General features: G+C 41.2%; 1 protein-coding gene across 3 annotated transcripts; it reads right to left on the bottom strand.

Annotated features, from left to right (window-relative positions):
• Positions 1-2,685: 2,685 nt before the first annotated feature.
• znf280d (zinc finger protein 280D) lies at positions 2,686-18,029 on the bottom strand. Of its 3 annotated transcripts, none has more exons than XM_035419481.1 (20): positions 17,884-18,029; positions 16,296-16,462; positions 14,414-14,757; positions 14,095-14,194; positions 13,540-13,860; positions 13,350-13,430; positions 12,657-12,766; positions 12,238-12,464; positions 9,102-9,259; positions 8,572-8,672; positions 8,326-8,472; positions 7,114-7,248; positions 6,743-6,993; positions 6,218-6,358; positions 6,039-6,101; positions 5,680-5,798; positions 5,553-5,586; positions 4,494-4,536; positions 4,234-4,286; positions 2,686-4,146 (listed from the first exon to the last, which is right to left on the bottom strand). In XM_035419481.1, exons 2-20 carry the CDS (start codon positions 16,453-16,455, stop codon positions 3,519-3,521), a joined length of 3,216 nt encoding a protein of 1,071 aa, XP_035275372.1. In that variant the 5' UTR covers positions 16,456-16,462; positions 17,884-18,029; the 3' UTR covers positions 2,686-3,518. The 3 variants fall into 3 exon arrangements, with proteins under 3 accessions (XP_035275372.1, XP_035275375.1, XP_035275374.1); XM_035419484.1 differs by lacking the exon at positions 17,884-18,029 and adding an exon at positions 17,512-17,835; XM_035419483.1 differs by lacking the exon at positions 17,884-18,029 and adding an exon at positions 16,752-16,829.
• Positions 18,030-18,305: the final 276 nt, after the last annotated feature.

Below are 18,305 nucleotides of genomic sequence, written 5' to 3'. Positions count from 1 at the left end.
AGTTATAATTAAAGATGATTTATGGCAAGCAAAAGACAGGAGACAATTACGGTAGGATGTGTGCAAATTGGAGTCTCACATTATACACACTATTCATTAACGTGTGCAGCAGCAGTCAACAACCTATGTGATCATTTGCATGGAATATGTTTTCGTTATATTTTCAAATTATTATTATTATTATTATTATTATTGGCTGTTTCTCGCTCTAGCTACTATTTATTACACACGACACCCTAGCATCAGTTTCAAATTATGTCTTTTCCGCTTCAAGTCTGTCATAATTGCAAAGTAAAAAAATGTTCAATTTACATATGGTGAAAACCTGAATAAAATTAATATTAGCTGTAAGGTTTATTCTGTCTTTTATACATTTTTGTATAAAAACATGGTTGTATTCATTTTTTTTTTTTAGATCAGACTACTGATGTACTAATCAGTGGTGAATGCTGAGCCATTTTTATGTTCAAATGCAAAATATCTAAATATCTCTGAAGCCATGCTATCTGATTGCACATTATGGCAGGCACCCCATAGCAGGCCTTTAAGCCTACTCAACAAAATCAAATCTTGAGATTTCTCAAAGAACAGGAAAAACCCCATTTATTCTCAATTTTCAGCAGGTATTTGTTAGCCATAAACATAAGAAACGAAGGCTGCATTTAAGTAGGATAAAACGGAAGGGCGCTCACAATTTTACAGCCTGTCAGCACGCACAGTCGCACGCTCCTGGGGTGTCGCCACATTCAGGCATCGATGATGATCGCTGCAAGAAGTGTCCTCCCACTGTGCATCATTAGCGGGGACTTGGATTGACTCCATACGCATACAAAATGAAAAAAAGTTGCAATATTTGGGCACGAGCGAGATGAGGTTGCTCCCACGCTGGGCCCATCACCACTTCTCAGCTGTGGCAGACTTTCCTGGCAGGAGTGTGGTTCCTACCGAGACCTCATCCACGAGAATGCGCTGTGAAAGGAGCGTGGCGCTTCAAACAAGGTTGGCATAGCCTGGGGTGACACAAGCCTACATTTATACCAAGCATGGGCTCAGGAGATACAAAAAAATCAAAGAAGTGTGGATGATTGTTCGTTGTTCTTTAATGTTATCGTATTGTTATTCTCTTTTCCTGTCTTTTTGACCAAGGAGGCTTAGAGATATCTTGTAAAGTCTTAAAATACTGCATGCATGAATTAGTACCTAGGCGCCAGAGGAAAGTACTGCTCCAAACATTGGATCCAAGTAGAGATCTGAGCACATCTCCATACATTTATTAATTTGAACCAAATATTCTGCAAATGTTACCTCCAATGACAGATGAACTGCCTGCCACCTGATTCAAACAAATCTTTGTTGCAGAACAAGCACTCAAACCGCGCCATTTTCAGTTTGAGTGCAAACAAGTAGCAAATCCACCAAGTTGCAGAAATACTGTCATACTGGGAATTTTTGCAAATGTTTGAAAATTTCATATTCATATTTATATGTAATTCAATTATTTATATTTGCAGATTGAATGCCTTGGATTCTCAGATTTGAGACACTCTGTAAACTAAATGTTTGTTTGAATTTTTCATGAGTTGGAATTTGAAATGCAGTAATTCAGATATCTTTCATGTTGACCTCAGTGAGGGATCAATTACTACAGTATTGCCAAGTCATTATTACAGAAATAATCATTTAAAAGCAAAATAGTGGTAAAGTTTTAGATAGTTTATAATGTGCAGGCTTATGAGCAATATCATTACAATTTCATAGCTAAAAAAACAGGCATGTGAAACTATCACCGCTAAAATGCCTGCTGAATGGAACCAAATGCAACATAAGCAGAATCAATACATTCCTTAGCATTAGTAGTTGAAGCTACTAATACCAAGGAACATCAGTTTCACACTCAAGTTTAGTCCCCTATCCCAAAGATTTCAGTGAAGCCATTGTCATCTTGCACTCATCTGGCACCAAATTAAAGGCTCATTCCTTTAATTATAAATTCTATCAAGTTTGGCTAAATTGAAAAGCAAATGGATTATCCCACTATTACCCATGTGCTTGTCTCTGCAAGAAATCCTAATAGTAAATAAACCCTGACAAAAAGCAGTGTAATTAGATGCATTAGCATCATTGTAGCTTGCAGGCATTGAAGCCTAATTGACTCCCAGGCCTTTATTCCTTCTTGACACAATAACCTTATCAATGGAACAATTTTTGCAATGCCTAAAAGCAGATGTATTCTACATTTCGCAAAGTTTATGTGCCGTTTCAGAACACATAACATTCTAGAGGAGGCACTCCTATGCGATGAAGAGGGGTCATAGAACACAACCGTCTATCCCAGAGTGACTAACTAATTATCTGTCACACTGTGGGGCTGACTGCAAGTCTGGACCTTCATGGCCAAAGCGAGAACATCTTCTGGCCCAACAAGCTCTTAGCAATGGGTGTCTTAAACAAGGGTGAAAAGGGGACTGCCCTGTCAGGCAGTCAAGGTGGATAACACTCAAGCCCAGAGGCATCAGTGAGCATGGACGAGGAGACACAACATGCTGCCAGAAATGATCCAGAGAAACAAATCTAACATTGGCTATTGAGAAAAGTTTTCTTTTTTTTTTCCCCACAGTGAGTACGGTGAAATGTGTTTCTATCGTGACAAACATGATTCCAAAAATCATATACATACACAACTGCTCTGAGTGAGATCACCAAAACGTTTATTTACAGTCCTTAAAAGCAGCCACAGCCGACTGCAACGTCTTTAAACATTCGTTCTCAAGTCTCCGTTTCTTACCACTGAAAGCAGGGGAAAGTAACACAACACAAAGTACAGGGAGACTTTAACACTGTGAGAAGCAAAAAGCAACCATGAACCTTTAATGCGAGGTACCAAAAATCAGTATATAAAATTGCTACATCTACCAGCAAAATAAAAGGGTAGCAAAAATATTAAGGTCAATGCATTGACCTCACATTGAGAACTTAAATGTATCCTTTGCTACATGCCTAAATTACACTTATTGCAATATACACTAGTCCTAAAGTAGCTGCCCTTCTGGTATTACATGCTGGCTAAGAAGCATTTTGATATATTACACCAATTGGGATCATGATAACCTTTAATCCATCTTCCTAGGTCCTTACCATTGAAGCACTTACTTACGTGAAACAAGAACAAAAGTGATGATTCCTTGTACACAGTCAGAACACATGCACAAAACACTTTAACGGGATGGTCCAATGGTTTTTCCGAAGGTTCACTTGTTAGCTTGTTAGACTGGCAGGAGTACTACCATTTACAGGAGTGTAGTAAAACTGTACATGAAAAGGTATCTCAAGTAACACATTAACTCATTTCATTTCTGCACCCATTCAGCCAAACATTTGACTTACTTTCAGATAATTGTTCAGAGACGTGTATATCGATAATACAGTATTGTTACAAAAGTTTCCGCCCCTCCTCCGCGCCTCACAGTACAGGTTTGAGAATGCAACAAGTGTCAAAGTAAAAACTGCATTCGCTCCTGTCAGGCCGAGGCGTCTTTAGATTTGTCGGGGCTGGAGGGGCGGCTGGTTTCATCGGCGCTGTCAGAGGGAGCTTCAGCTTTGCTTTCGGGAGCTGGGCTGCTGCCCTTCTGCATGATCTCGGTGGCCTCGTGCTCCAGTACTTTTGAGGGAGTGAGGGGCTCCAGGTGGGCGCTGCCCTGCTCGCTGGCATCCGAGCCGGCCGACTCCGGCTCTTCGGCTTTTCTCAGGAACTCCTCGAACGGTACGTCCTCCTTTGGCGACCCATCCTCCTCCTCCTCCTCCTCCACCTCCTCTGTCTCACGGTCAGCGGGTCTGGAGGGAGGCGTGGGTTCTGACAACGGCTCCTCCTGCTTTTCTTTCTCAGATGGGCTTCCGCCACTGGGCTCTCCTGGTGATGTGTCCCTCTCGACCGGCTCTGGTGCCTTTGCAGGAGTCTCGTCTTTTTCCTTCTCTTCGTTCTCTGGGATCCCTCTATCATTCGCATCAGTCCGGCTGCCTTCAGGCATTTCACCTCCTTTGCTCTCCGTTTCAGAAGCAGGCCTGGAATCTTTGACCTCCGAAGGTTCTGCCTGACTTTCCTCGGATGGCTTGTTATGAGAATCGAGTTGAGGGTCTCCTTTGTCCTTTCTAAACCATCAAACAAATAGGGAAAAAATAAATAAAGGAACGAGCTAAAATGCATCGAAACAATTTATGTGGTGGTTTCGCAATTACCTGCTTGTATCCGCAGGGTCCAAATCTCCACTCGGAACGTCCGATTCAACTCTCTATTTAAAGTTAAATGAAGAGAAATGCTAAATTGAAGCATATACATAATAAACATGTTCAGTGTTAATTAATTCAAGTGTCTAAAAGGGATTAAATATACTCTGCTGGAGTAAAATTTACTTCAAAGTTCTTTTAAGACTTTGCCAACAGTTGACAGTGAAGTGGTTTTTTTTATTGTTACAGTTCAACAAATCATCCAAACTAACCGTAAAGTCACCAGGGTCTCCTGCAGATGTTTGAAGCTCTGGCCTGTTAAAGGACATAATGCAAGCAAATATTACATGCAGGACACCTCCTCAAAGGAGTTCAATTAAGACTGTTCAGATGAAAGCCAGCAAATGCTTCAAAACATATTACATATAAAATCTTTGAATGGCCACACCAATTACACAGGTGGCTATTCAAAGCAAAATAATCATACAGAAAATGTAAAAATTATTAGTGCCCAACCCAACACTTTCAGTGGATTAAATTTTTTCTGAAATGCATCAGTGAAATCTTCCAAAGAACCCAAGTAGATTGGAATGGATGCACTTTTCCCCCCAGTCGTGTTACATTTCTTTTTCTGTACTTAGCTACTTGTTTATACAAAAGAACACAAATATATTAAAGCTGCAGCATCATGGCTGAAAGTTCCAAATGGTCAATGAGGATTTCAGGATTATTCTATTCCGGATAACTATGCAACTATTTGAAACTATTTGAAAACTATGCAACTCAAGGAAATGCTCCACAGTTGTTGGCAACATTTTCTAAATCGAGCTTAGATACAGCTCTTTAGAAATCTGAGGATCCACTTGCAGACACGTGCATCTAAACAGAGATGCATGACTGCATTTTTATCCTCCTCATCCTCCACACACACATTACCCTTAATTAATCTTTTATCCATCCAAACTAAAGGAATGACCACTAAAAAAGCTCTTCAAGTTTCAACTAGCCACAAAAGAAATATCCAAGTGACCCCTGTTTGAAGAAGACCATGAAAGGGCTTCTGATTAAAGAAGAAATCAATTTTTTTTAAAGATTATCAAGTATTGAAATTGAAATGTACTCATAAAATTATGTTAAATTAGACACTCTACTTCTACAGACAATAGAATCACAAGAGAGCAATTAGCCTGAACATGAACCATTTATTATTTTAAAATATCCGGATTTTGTCCCTATTTTAGGATACACTAGGATGCTTTGGGATACATAAGAGAAATACAAGATACAGAGAAGTGATCCATCAGCAGCCAGTGGTTAAAAGAAAAACTCACCCAGTTTTGGGTTTTTCCTCAGTAGAAGAAATTCCTGCAAAATGTGAAAATACATGGAGTTGTCACACAAGTAACTTTCAAGGAAATGTTTCTTAATATGACACACACACATAAACACACTCTCTACCTTTCTCGATGATGACCTGACAATTGTGGTTTGGTCTGTCAAGCAAATGTTTGCTCATGAGGTTGGTGCCCGATGCATCCGCCAGGAAGTCACAGTTGAGACAAACGAGGGTTATACTCCTGCAAAAAACATTTTCATGACAAGAGAGATGCCACAGTTAAACACACAGAGGTAATAAATTAAAAAACTTAAAGGTCAAGAACAAGGAGAGCGTTATCAATGGTTAAATCGATAATGAAGTCTCTAACCGCTACACAGCCAGAATCAAATCTTTTCAAGCTTGCATGAAAGACACCTGGCTTCAAAACAAACATGCAATAAACAAACATTGTGTGTCACAGGAAGTACTATTCTCCTACCGTAGACTACCCCGAGGCTTCTTCGTTTTTCTAAATCGGTCTCTGGAAACAGCACTATGAAACCTGCAGAAGAAAAAATGTGTCCTTTAACAAAATTGACAGGAGACTAAACCGTAAAAAGAGAGGGGAAAATACTTCTAGATCATTGTATTTGCAAATGGATTCAAAATGAACTTCACCTGATCATATGATTTTCAAAAGACTTCTTGCAGCACGTACGATACTTGCAGGCACCGCAGTTCAGCACCATTGGATAGTGAGAATAGAAGTCTGTGACTTTTGTGTAACATTCAACACATATCTGCTCGCCCATGTGATTTCTGGGAAAGAGAACAAAGAAATTAGTACACAGTATCCGTTACATCATTTTTCTATCCAGACAATTGTCAGTGCAACAAAAGGGTGAGTATTTATCACTCCTTTTTCAAACCCTTTCTCATAAAAAATCAAATAAAAAAATCATATATATATATATTTCTTTTTTATGGAAACCCGATACACCACAAAAATAAATCATAATCATAAAATTAGAGGGCGCAAAAGAGAAAGCATGCTCAGTCAACCTACTCAGTATAAATGAATGTTAAAATAAATGTAAAAAAACAAAAAAACTAATACTAAACTAAGATCTCTGTACTGAGAAAACAAGGAAAGGCTTACTGTGGAATTCTAATGTGGACAAGCTAAGAGTGAAAGCTGAATACCTGACATTCCTCAGTGCCTCATTGCTCCTTTCCTGTAGTTTGGAGTTGAGGCGTTCTTGTTTCTTGGTCTGGAAAGGCCTGGCCCTTCCAGGGCCGCTGTTCTGTGAGGAGGACTTTGATTTTGCTGTGCTGGAGTGCGACTTGCTCGGCTGTTTGGAGGTGGGGCTGCTGGGCATGATGCTGACGATGGACCTGCTCGGGGCGCCGGCTGAAGTGGAGGACCCGCCCAACAGAGAAGCACGAATGGTGACCTGAACAAACAGACGACATCTTGGATTTCTTGGATCACCCTGAATTTCAGTGTCCAATTTTTCATTAGCTTATTCAATTGCTCCAAAGCCATCGTGACATTAAATCAAGGACAACCATACCTTCGTTCCCGGAGGGAGCCCCTCTAAGGTTTTGGGTTTCTTAAATGTTCTATGGAATTGAGTCTTGTGATCCGCTTTCTCTTTATAAGTGAGAAAATTCAGCCTACATTTGCCACATCGATGAATTCCTTTTTTCTGCAATATTAATACAAAAAAATTCAAATCAACAGCTGGTTCACTAAACACGGATATATAATTAACCATACTGCAACCTCAACAAAGCGTTAAAGAATAAAAGAAACAGCAACAAAAATTTCACTCTGATGGTATATTAAATTCCATCCCTGTTGGTAAGGCTTCCCTGTGCAAAGTAAGCAAATGAGTCAGCCTATTACACACTGCAGAATGGCGTAGGGGAGCTCAACCACTCTAATGAAAAGTACAGCAAGCCTGCTGTTACATAGAATTGATATCAGCAGGCTTTAAACACAAATTCAAGAAGTTGCAAAGGAATGGCTGTAAGAGCAAATTTTCCACTTCAAAGATTTTTTTTTTTTTTGCTGAAGTCCTGAAACTTCATAAACATCAGCACATTCTTAGCAACAATCACAGTGAAAAAATATACCAAGGAAAATCTGTTAAAAAAAATACTGAGTGAAGACACTACATTAAATGTCTACAGAGCCTGTGGGGTGGCACCAGGTTTTAGCGGAGCGTTTGTAGCTAGCTAACTACTGCAATGGCGGAAGTGTAGAAGCGTAAGTACAGCGAAGCGAAACAGGCCGACAGGGCTCGTTATAAAAACAAACTCAACCTTGGGATTGCTTTTCCTCGATGGCGATAGCTATCGAAAAATGGATATATAATACAAAAAAACGGATAAAAAATATAAACAATTTATAAAAATGGATATTAAATACAAAAACGAAGGCGAGTGGGCATATACACAGGACCACAGCAAGGCTAAAAATACATAGTATGTCTTTAATTTTCAATTAATTACTTATGTATACTTAGTATATAAACGTAAGTATAGTCAGTGACAAAAAGACTAATGTCTGTATGGACAACACACAGTCCATTGTTTTCAGACCGTTATAACTTTTTTTTTAGTCACAAAAACATCCCAGCCTGAACCTTAAGAAATTTTAACGGCATTGGTATCTGTAAATAGTTCTTTACTGCAAAAACCATCCATGGTTTAGTCCATGCATCATCTTTATGTTGGAAAGTGCATGTATTTAACACATGTATGTATTTTCATTCTCTCACCTGATGCTTCATATAATGCTGCATATACATGTGGCCACTTCTGAGGACTTTAAGGCAAAAGGGACAGAGGAGATCTTTAGTGTTTTCGTGAACGGAGCGGAAGTGACTCTCCACTTCAGAGAAGAACGATGACCTGTAGTTGCAGACCTGGGGGGAACAAAGCAAAGGCATGATTTCGACATTGTTCTCAGATTTGCTTTAGCAAAATAAATAATTACACAAATGAATAAATAAATAAATAAATACCTGGCAAACATAGGGCATTTCACCAGGCTTGTGATTGTCTTTCATATGTTCCAAGAGCACTTGCTCAGTCTCAAAGGCTAACTCGCATATTTTGCAATTGGCTGAAAAGCAATGTGAGGAGAGGAAAGATACACGTTACCAGGAGGCAACAAGTTTAAGCAAACAAGAAAATCAATTACAGAAATTGCCATGCAAACATATCTACTGTTAAAAAGGATCTGAATGCAGGACCTGGCTCTGGTTCAACAATAACTTCAAAATATTTTTCTGCAATTCAGTGAAACCTGATGGGGAGCTGTGAAAATAAAGCTACATAAAGCGAGCTAAATGTGCAGGGTGGGTGCTTCTGAACAGAGGGTTCCCAACCCTGTTCCTGGAGATCTGCCCTGTAGGTTTTCATTTCAACTGTAATTTGGCGCACCTATTCTACTAATTAGCGGCTCGACGAGACCTCCAGCTGTTGAATGAGGGTTGGGAACCCGTGTTCTGAAGTACTGTGGAGTTGGGGTAAGGGAAAGGGCAGCCCGTACTGGTAGACTCGTATGGACTGTGGGCGCTCTCGATGTGGCACTGCAGCTGGAAGGGGGTGGAGTACTGGCGGAAGCAGTGCTGGCAGGTTGTGTGGCTGTCCCAGCTTTCATTGCTCTGCTTCTCCAGCTCCAAGTGGTGCTTCATGTGGTTCATGAACCTGCGAGGACGCACACGGGGAGAGAGAAGAGACACCTGCATGACCACGCTGTCGACGCGGAAACTGGGCCTTCGGCAAAACCCGAGGCGCCGCTGCCAGCGTCGGGCGAACTTCGTCTAGCTTGTTGACAAAGCGTCATAAAAATAAACCAACAAGACCACAACCACATTCATTACATTCAAATAGGAATGGGGGGTTGTGCTGGCTTCCATTCTGTTTTTCGTCAACAAAAAAGATACTTAAAATACACTAAAAAGCACACCATGCTTGAAAGTAAGAAAGATTCACTCAAAATATCTTGCTTTTTCATGCAACTGACATATCTTCAGAACTTAATAGGTGTACAAAAACTGTGCAGTAAATCCAGCACACTTCATCTAGTGTTTGTGTCTAATTAAATTCAGGCATACTTAAATCATTTGAAAGCTATGTCCTAATTAGCTAGTAATGTATTTTTTTTTTTTTAAACCCAGATCAGTAATCGGACCTGCACAGACCAACATGTTTTATTCCCAAACGGGGAAAACCTTTACCCTTTTTTTTGGAAAAGGATAAAGTGTAATTAATGAGCCAAATGCAATGAAAAAGTGTCTTCAAAAGAGGGTATGACCTGTAAATGGACCAACGCCGTGCATCGTCTCCCATAGGCTTTTAAAATGAGACATATTAGTGGCGATTCTCCTTGCACCTCACTTTTCAAAGAGAGCATCATAGCCATTAAAATGGCTGCAATTAAACAAAGCTCACAAGCAGGCACATGTCTCGCGTTTCGGTTTCGGTCTCTCCGGCCCTGCCTGCCAAGGCTGCCCTTACGAGGCATGGCCCATTTTTCATTTCTTACATTCTGCTTCTTCAGCTCCTCTAATAGACATCTTTATGTGAGGGAACCGTGACCTTAGCCGCTTGACGCACAGTGCAAAAACACAACGCACCCAACCCATTAAAACAGCTTACTGGGCCTTTTCTCTGTAGTGTTCTAAGTGTCACGTTGTTCCATCAAAGGAACAGCTACTCCACCGCCTAAACTAACGGCCATTACTCATCACTTGCCCCAGATGGGAATTCCTCCTGAGAACGCCCTCTATCTGGGGGATAAATGTAAGGCTGCAGCATTTTGCATCTTCTGGCCTGCCTCTGTTCCTTATCACTTTCTACAGACAGACAGTCCTCACTTTAAAGCCTCCTACAATCGCAGGCCTAATCACTCTGAGAACAGCCTCACTTAGCTTAGCCTAGTTGCATAAATGCAATCTCTGTCATTTTCTTTCTTAATGTAATTTATGTAAATTGTTTATGTAATTACTTGTATGCTGGCTGCTTCACCTGAAGTTACCTATGGGAAAGGTTATTCTATTCTGTCCTATCTATTCTAAAACTCAGACCAGTCTACATAAATTTCATTTTACCTGTAAAGAAGCAGGTTGTATAGAAACATTAAGGCAAACATTAAGCCAAAAATGTTAGCTTCCTTGCTCTAAGGCTATGAACTATGCAAATAAGGCAGCTAAGTAAATGTTGTAGCCTGCTATATTTCCAAAACAATCTCATTTACATTTACATTTTCTTTGGAAGATCTGGGGCACTTCTTAATTAGCTGACTGCTGTTGCTGCCTCTTCTCTCTTGCCTCTATAGGTGGCACAAACCACAGCTACTGTAGCAAGTAGCAAAAAACAGCCAAACTTTTTCTGCATTGTAATATGAAAATGACTGTGGAAACTGAATATTGCTCAAGCTTGTTTAATAATTCAATTTTTTAATTTAACATCTTAAGAATTGAAGTAAATTATAATTTTCAAGCTCTAAATTTTTTAAATCGCTAAATTTTTTTAAAACCAGATATGGAACGTGTGGGGCTAGTATCAATGACCGCCATTCAACTGGCCATATTGGCCAATACATGTAACACCCATTTTCAACCAACATGTAACTTGCTTACTTTATTAAGCACATAGCATGAGTCTGGAGAGCTACTGAGGATCTTTACAGTTTGCTTGAGTGGCTGGTAAACATGATAAGAAAATGGTTCTCTTAAAACACGCGGCATCAGCCAGCTGCTTCTTTTCACACCACAGGCACAAGCCATGCAAATGCAGAGCAGGGACGGAGGAGACCCAATCATACGCGTGCACAGTGAGCAAGCCGCGGGCGCCCGGACGGCCAGCAGGAGTCGCTCAGGTGAAGAACACCGCTATCCCCACTGACTGAGTCCTTCCCATATATCCCTTGGGCGAGGTAACGCCGATTGTGCGCTGGCTGTGAGAGGCTGCCAGCCGCAGTTGGCACTGGCACGGGCTGGATTCAGTCCGAGACCATGACGCTCGCTTATGCACAGCAAGCGCGTGATTCGGCTATTTTTAAGCGTGACATTTTCACTTCATTTACAGCAGCAGCGGCAGCGCATCAAATCGCCTCCTCTGGCGCACGTCTGTTATGTCACCATATCGGCCATAAACTTAGCTTACTGGCTAATAACATTTTAACTTTTAAGTTGAGTTTCTATAACTATCGTTGGTCGACACCGATACACCCCCAATAATAACATGTACCCTTAAACTTTGTCCTAGACTTTCACTTTCTCATCTCGTTGATATATCACCAATTTTAGTCAGCAAAGGCTTGTAAATTGGTCCAGTTTACAGAATCCTCTGGTTGTTAAAGCAACAGTAACACATAATAAATTGTTATTTAAACTTATTCAACGGTTACCTACACTTTCAAACTTATTTATTCATGATGTACATCCAGACTGCCATATCACAGCCTTTTTTCTGATATTTAGATACAGATACAGGCCACAAGTTTCCAAGAATGTCTGTAAAAATTCTTAATTTCAAGATCAAGCAATATTCATGTTGCCACAAGAGGACCAAGACATTACAGGATGAAACATGAATCTACAAAATGAATCGGTGCCCAACATCAATGTTCAGAAAACTCTGCCGTGAATGAAGTTCATGGGTCTTTATAAAAGCAATACCTGATATTGTTCTTCAGGACTTTCAGGCAGCTGTTGCACTTAAAAGTGATGCTGGCCTTCTGATCCTTCTGGGCTATCTTGTCCCCCTCATGCCTCCCATAGTAAAATTCAGTGACCAGCATAATGAGTTTTCCTTTCTCGGCATCCATCATCCTGACTGGAGGGGAAGGTTTACCCAGCTTGGACGTTGTCGGGAAAACACTGTCTATCAAATGAGAACAGCAGTACTACAGGACAAGAAAGATACAGAAACCTGCCATTAATACTCAGTCCAATTAAGACAATGTGCAGTCATGATCATAAGACCATTTCGACAGCAACGCAATTTTCAGTCACAGCATTTAAAAAATTTTTTAAATTACAGCAGGACTTGAAGTGTTGCAACTGGCAAGCACGTCACGAGGTAAATAGGCACTCACCCTCATATGATTTCTCATTGGATCTGGGAGGTTAAATTGAATATTGCACCTTGGACACTTCTTTCTAAAAGGAGTCCCATTTTGTGTGCAATCAGAAACATTGGAAGCTCCTGTAAAAAATAAGTTTCCCACATTAATTATTTACAGCTTCTTCTATACTTGGAACTTTATGCAAGCTGCACATAAACTGAAGGTTCTGAGAATTATGGACTGCTCTCTTGTGATGATTGACAAGCATGTGAAGATTCCCTCACTTATGCTAAACATCACAAGAAAATGCGATCGAATGTCAGATGCAAATTCATAAGTCCTGGTGCTTCATTGAATTTTCATGTTTCCGTTTCACAGAACCGGCTACCTCAAACTAATACACAGGTGAGCAATTCCAGTCCTGTAGGGCCAGTGTGTGTATGCAGGTATTTTTCCACCAATTATAGCCAGGCTAAATTACCCAACTAGCTGTACAGACCAACACTGGTTAACACGTAGACTAGACAACAGTACAGTATTTCATATAGGGTCACAAAAACAGTCTTCGACTGTGATTCATCCTCTTTTCAAAAAATGCAGATGGTGTAGCCTAAATGTTAGGACTAATTAAGTAATTAAGGCCAGAATTTGACATGAAAACCAGAAACAGATACAGCCCTTGATGCCCATCTTTGAGCTAATTTACAGGCAAAAAACACGCACCCAATTCCAGTTTAGTCCTTTTAGTGGCATTGCTTGTGGCATCAGGTGGAGAGTCCCGTTTAACTGCATTCATCCCGATTCCTGAAAGGAAAGCAAAATCAGACCCACAGGGATAAAGGTTATGGTTAACAAAAATGGCGACCAGATTGAAGCCAATGACCCAGTCATAGCGTAGCATCTTTCAGCATACCTGTAGTATTGCTCATGACCTGCAGTAAAGGTGACGGCTGCTTGGATGTGGCACCAGGAGAGTTCTGTGGTTTTGGCGGGGTGACGAGCTTGCTTTGCACTGCAGACGATACAACCTGTATGGGCTGAAGTGTGGCCGCGTTCATTTGTATAGGCTGCAGTTTGGTAGGGCAGAATTGCGCAGCCGGCTGCTTTGGCTGCGGAGGGCTCTGCACGTTGGCCAGGGTGACAATGTTGTTCTGTATTAGTTGCACCTGGGGCCTGTGGACCACCCCTGGTACAGCCTTCGCAGAAGTCACCTGTGGCAGCAACTGCTGTCCAGCTGCAAGGATGAAAAGAAGGAATCATTACACATGACACTGAATCGTCTAGAATGTCGCTGTATGCAGTAGCATAAAGATTTGCCTTCACTGGCACAAAGGGTCCTAACCCAGACCATGAAAAACAGCCCCAGGCCAAGCGGTGTCCAGATACTTTTGCTCATATTGAGATGCAGTCGATTACAGGAGCACATTTGTTACTTTCAGTATGAAATCTTAAGTATTTGAACATGTACCTGGAAGAACGGTGAAAGATGTTCCAGGTGGATACTGATTCCCAAGAGAAGCGATGAACGTAGAATTGTTGGTTATCTGGGAAGATGTCACTATGTAGCCCTGAATGACAAGGAAGATATTTTCATACGATAGCATTCAAATCAAGAATCAATGTGTATTTGCTCTGTTCTGATCAACTTCAATCTAGACGTGGATCACAAAAAATGGGAAATACATTCCAATTACCTCAGACCGATGTTACCAGTTACAGATATGCAAGGAACATATGAATAAACTGCAGGAAGTAAAAGTATTGAGTAAAGTGAACGCAGACGCTACCTGGTTGTTGATAATTATGGGCTGGTGAGACTGTGCGGATAAGGCGTGGGACACGTGGGACACGGACTGTGTGACGGTGGGCAGGGATCCAGGCTGAGATGCCACAGGAATGAGTAAGGACTTGGTGACGGACTGCGCTGTTGCCCTGACAGCGAGCTGGGGCACTATGGGTCCGGAGGAACTGCAGGAGACGGGCTGAGGGCCGGGCGTGGCCTGTGGGGGCCTTTGGGGGGACGTCGGCACGGTGGCCCCGGCCCTCATCACCGGCGAAACGGGCATGACGCTCCGGGTGGCGGCTGGCAGGATCTGCCGCTGGTTGACAGCTTTTACGACAGGAGCGGGACCTGGGCACATAGCAAACCTTGTGAAATGAACTGAATATATCAATCCAAAAATAGCAGATGCAATCTTCAAACAGCAAAGCAACCCCATGGAATTAGCACATTTCAGTGCAGATACCTCACCACTGAAGCATTCCTCAAAACAGCAGAAGCACTAAAGGCTCATATACACCACGTGTAGTGGCCATGGCGCATTACTGACAGGTAGGACCGACAGTCCATGTCGCTCGCGTCCACAACAGTTCCATTTGCTTCATGTCTCTAGCACTTTCTCCAGAAGGCTACATTTGCTTCAGTCATGCCCAAGACATAAGTTCTCTATACAGAAATAAGCAGCAATTTGTTGTTGATATTTATATCTAGGCCCCCCTATTTTACCACAAAATTACAAGAAGCAAAAATACCAAAAATGCAATGCAAAATGTCCATACCTAACAGTTTGGTGGATATTATAGCTATTTGCCCTCTCCATTTTTCTCACATTTAATTCACTTGGGCAGTGAGTTATTTTCAGAGCAGCCTCTCTCCTCCCTCTCCCTGGTATTTCAACCTTAATTCTCATTCTTGGAGAATTATCAATACCCTTCACAACGTCTGTCAACTATTTTCATTATGTATTCCTGTGCTGAAATGACCATCCTCGAGAACTTGCCAGTGGCACAACAAAGATTTCATTCATAATTTGTGGATGGGAGACAACTGACAAAGCTCATCATGCCCCAGCAAAATCACAAGCTTTGAAAGGCAGGTGCAAAAAACTTAATTCACAATCACAAACTCTGTGTATCTTCCTCAGCAGTCATAATCTGCGGTTTTAATGCTAGGCACATTATGTAGCTGTCCAAAAGCCCTTGTTGCAAACACTGAGAACAAATACAAATGAGAAATCAAACTGGCTGGGAGCAACAGTTCAGTTTTGATACAACTTCCTATATTGCCATCTCACAGACTGTGGTGACCCTTCTCCCAATCATGGCATTTAATCAGCATATTGGGTGTGTATTTTCAAAATCACGAACCCCTCAGTGAAATCTGACAGAGGCAACTCTGACTTTTCGCCAAAAATGTAATTAATTTTCTTGTAAAACAAAACAAAAATGGCTAGCTCTTCAGCATTGTAGCTCCTTGCTGAAATACCTTCTGTTCTCCAACATTACAGGTGGTAAAATGGCACGCGCATGTATTGATATAACGATGCACTCGGATATACATCCAGCAGTTTATAGCAAATTTGTGTGTATAAACATACGCTGTATCGCGAAGCAAAACGGAACTATAAAACAGACGATTACTGCAAAGCTGTGCTGCAGCATGCCCGCATTTGGTTCGCTCGTGATCCATGCGCATTGGCTTCCGGTGTACACCATCTCATCCCTGCCATTACTTTGCAGAAGCTTCGCGAAAACATAGTATGCGCGGCTTCGTGTAGAAGCCGCTACTAGTGTGGTGTACATGAGCCTCAAAGTATCAATTTATCTACCTAATAACATAAATGAGCGCTGGGTAGAAGCAACAGGGTCGAATGCGGGACAAACTCATACTTGGCCTGGTGTTTGGAGTCACTTTGGAGCTACGGATCTCTCCAACAAAAATTGGTTCATCGTCGTCGTCATCGTCATCATCCACCAAATTAATTTCTGGGATCCTCCTTTGCCATGGTTCTAGCTCCTCCTCCTCACACTCCATAAAAAGCTCCGACATTTTGAAACTGGTCAAGGAAGAAATCAAGGTTACAATGACGCAACGACATGTTCAAAGTGTTTTAACTTGGAATTCCATACAAAACGACCTCTTAGTCTGTGAAAACACATTAGGTTGGGAAAGTTGGATTATTGCAGTGTCAATATCTTGCCAGCTAAATATAATAAGGCCCATGTTTTCGAAGTAGTATTGCTTCTAGACAAATAGATTAGTGGAATTAAGTCAAATGCAATTGAAAGCAACGAATGCCGTTTGAAGGGTTTTCTCCCCATTGGGAGTTTTTTCACCTTACGTACTTGCTATTTGGGGGTTCAGGCCTGGTGTTTGCTGTCTCTTGCCTTGCTACTCTCTAAAGTGTCTTTGTGACAGTTCTCTGTAAAAAGCGCAAATAAAATTGAAATGTAAGCTTACTTTATCAACCCTTGGAATAGCAGTTTTTTAAATGCTTTGTTTTATTCCCAAAGAATTGAAATCAGTGTTCTAGAACTCCGGTGCTTTCTGATACCAGCGGTGCTGTTGCTTATATCAGGATTCGAATATTCAATTAAGAACATTGTAATCACATGTGTGATCTTACACTGTAAAGGGTTAATAACTAAAATTGACTGTAAGATTCATCACTCATCAAACTTAGCCAACCTTAATTAGCACACGTTACGAGGTGAGAATACGTCCATGTTTGATGGATCGAGCGATCTTGCTAGTCATCTAGTTAGCATTGCTAAGTATCTCAGCTAGCTAGCAATCTAGTTAGCATTGCTAAGTGTCTCAGCTAGGTAGCAATCTAGTTAGCATTGACAAGTATCTCAGCTAGCTAGCGACCGTTACATAGTTTGGATCCCATCAAACGTTTCTGGCATTTTTTCATGAGCAATGTAAATGGTTGTTTTTGACAGCTCACAGGATAAAGCAATGGTTTAAGAGCGACGCTACGTTAATATCTAATAGTTTAATTTGCAGGCCAAGCGAAAACGCTCAAGTACGAGCTAACATCTGCTAGTAAACTAGCTAGCCACGGGAGTGCTACTGCTAGTGCCGCCCCTTGCCATCCCATACCTTTTGTCAACAAATGCATCCAACTGCTTATTTGTGCACTGGTGGGAACATATTCAAGGGATATGGGAATACTTTGTTCTCTGTCAAAATTAACACTGTAGATTGGCCTCCACGGGAGTCTTTCCTCGACTCACCGCGAACCGAACCAATATAACTAACATATATAAAATCATCACAACACATTCATTAGCTAACACTTGCAAGCTAGCTAACTAGCCAAACGAACATGGCGCCCGGCGCAACAACTGCAGCCGCTAGACAGTGTTCCGACTTTAATCTGACCCATTACTGCATCTTGACGGGAGAAGAGAGTGTGGTATAATAACTAATTGCATGTTTAGAATTTCAAATTTGAGTAAAATATTAGTTTACCCGTTATGGTGTAGACTTAATCAGACGAAACGCATTATTTCGGCGGAGCCATGATCGTACACGGAGTTTACAGGAGTATAGTGGATGATGGGTATTTTTTCCATTCAGCCTCAGCACAGATATTCTAATCCTATCGGATAAGCAACTGTTCCCATCCTCGGCCTCAGGGACGCGTAGGTTGGGTCCCGAAGTAGGCTAACACAAAAGCCGTGGCTTCTAAATTACCACTTTAACCACTTAAGACCGTTGAAGTAATTAATGTGAAGAGACATTACAACTGACATGGCACATGCTATTGATTGAGGGATAGGTGATATAGTCAGGCCATCACGAAATAAGAGAAAAAGGAGATATAAAATAGCGCGAGTTTGATGAATCGTTAATGAAGTATTCAAAGTAATATTGGTTTTAAATGGCTGCTC

The sequence above is a fragment of the Anguilla anguilla genome, chromosome 5, assembly GCF_013347855.1.
Source record: "Anguilla anguilla isolate fAngAng1 chromosome 5, fAngAng1.pri, whole genome shotgun sequence".
Lineage (NCBI taxonomy): Eukaryota > Metazoa > Chordata > Actinopteri > Anguilliformes > Anguillidae > Anguilla > Anguilla anguilla.
The sequence above is the reverse complement of the archived record's forward strand: the minus strand, read 5'-3'. Positions and strand labels throughout refer to the sequence as shown.

Bases quoted from the DNA above. Each gene is read 5' to 3' on its own strand.
- znf280d (XM_035419481.1), bottom strand. From the start codon at position 16,455: ATGTCGGAGCTTTTTATGGAGTGTGAGGAGGAGGAGCTAGAACCATGG. The intron at 13,431-13,539 runs GTATGCTGAAAG...CTTTCCTTTCAG, and splicing joins GGTCATGAGCAATACTACAG to GAATCGGGATGAATGCAGTT. The intron at 5,799-6,038 runs GTAGGAGAATAG...TGTTTTTTGCAG, and splicing joins AAGCCTCGGGGTAGTCTACG to GAGTATAACCCTCGTTTGTC.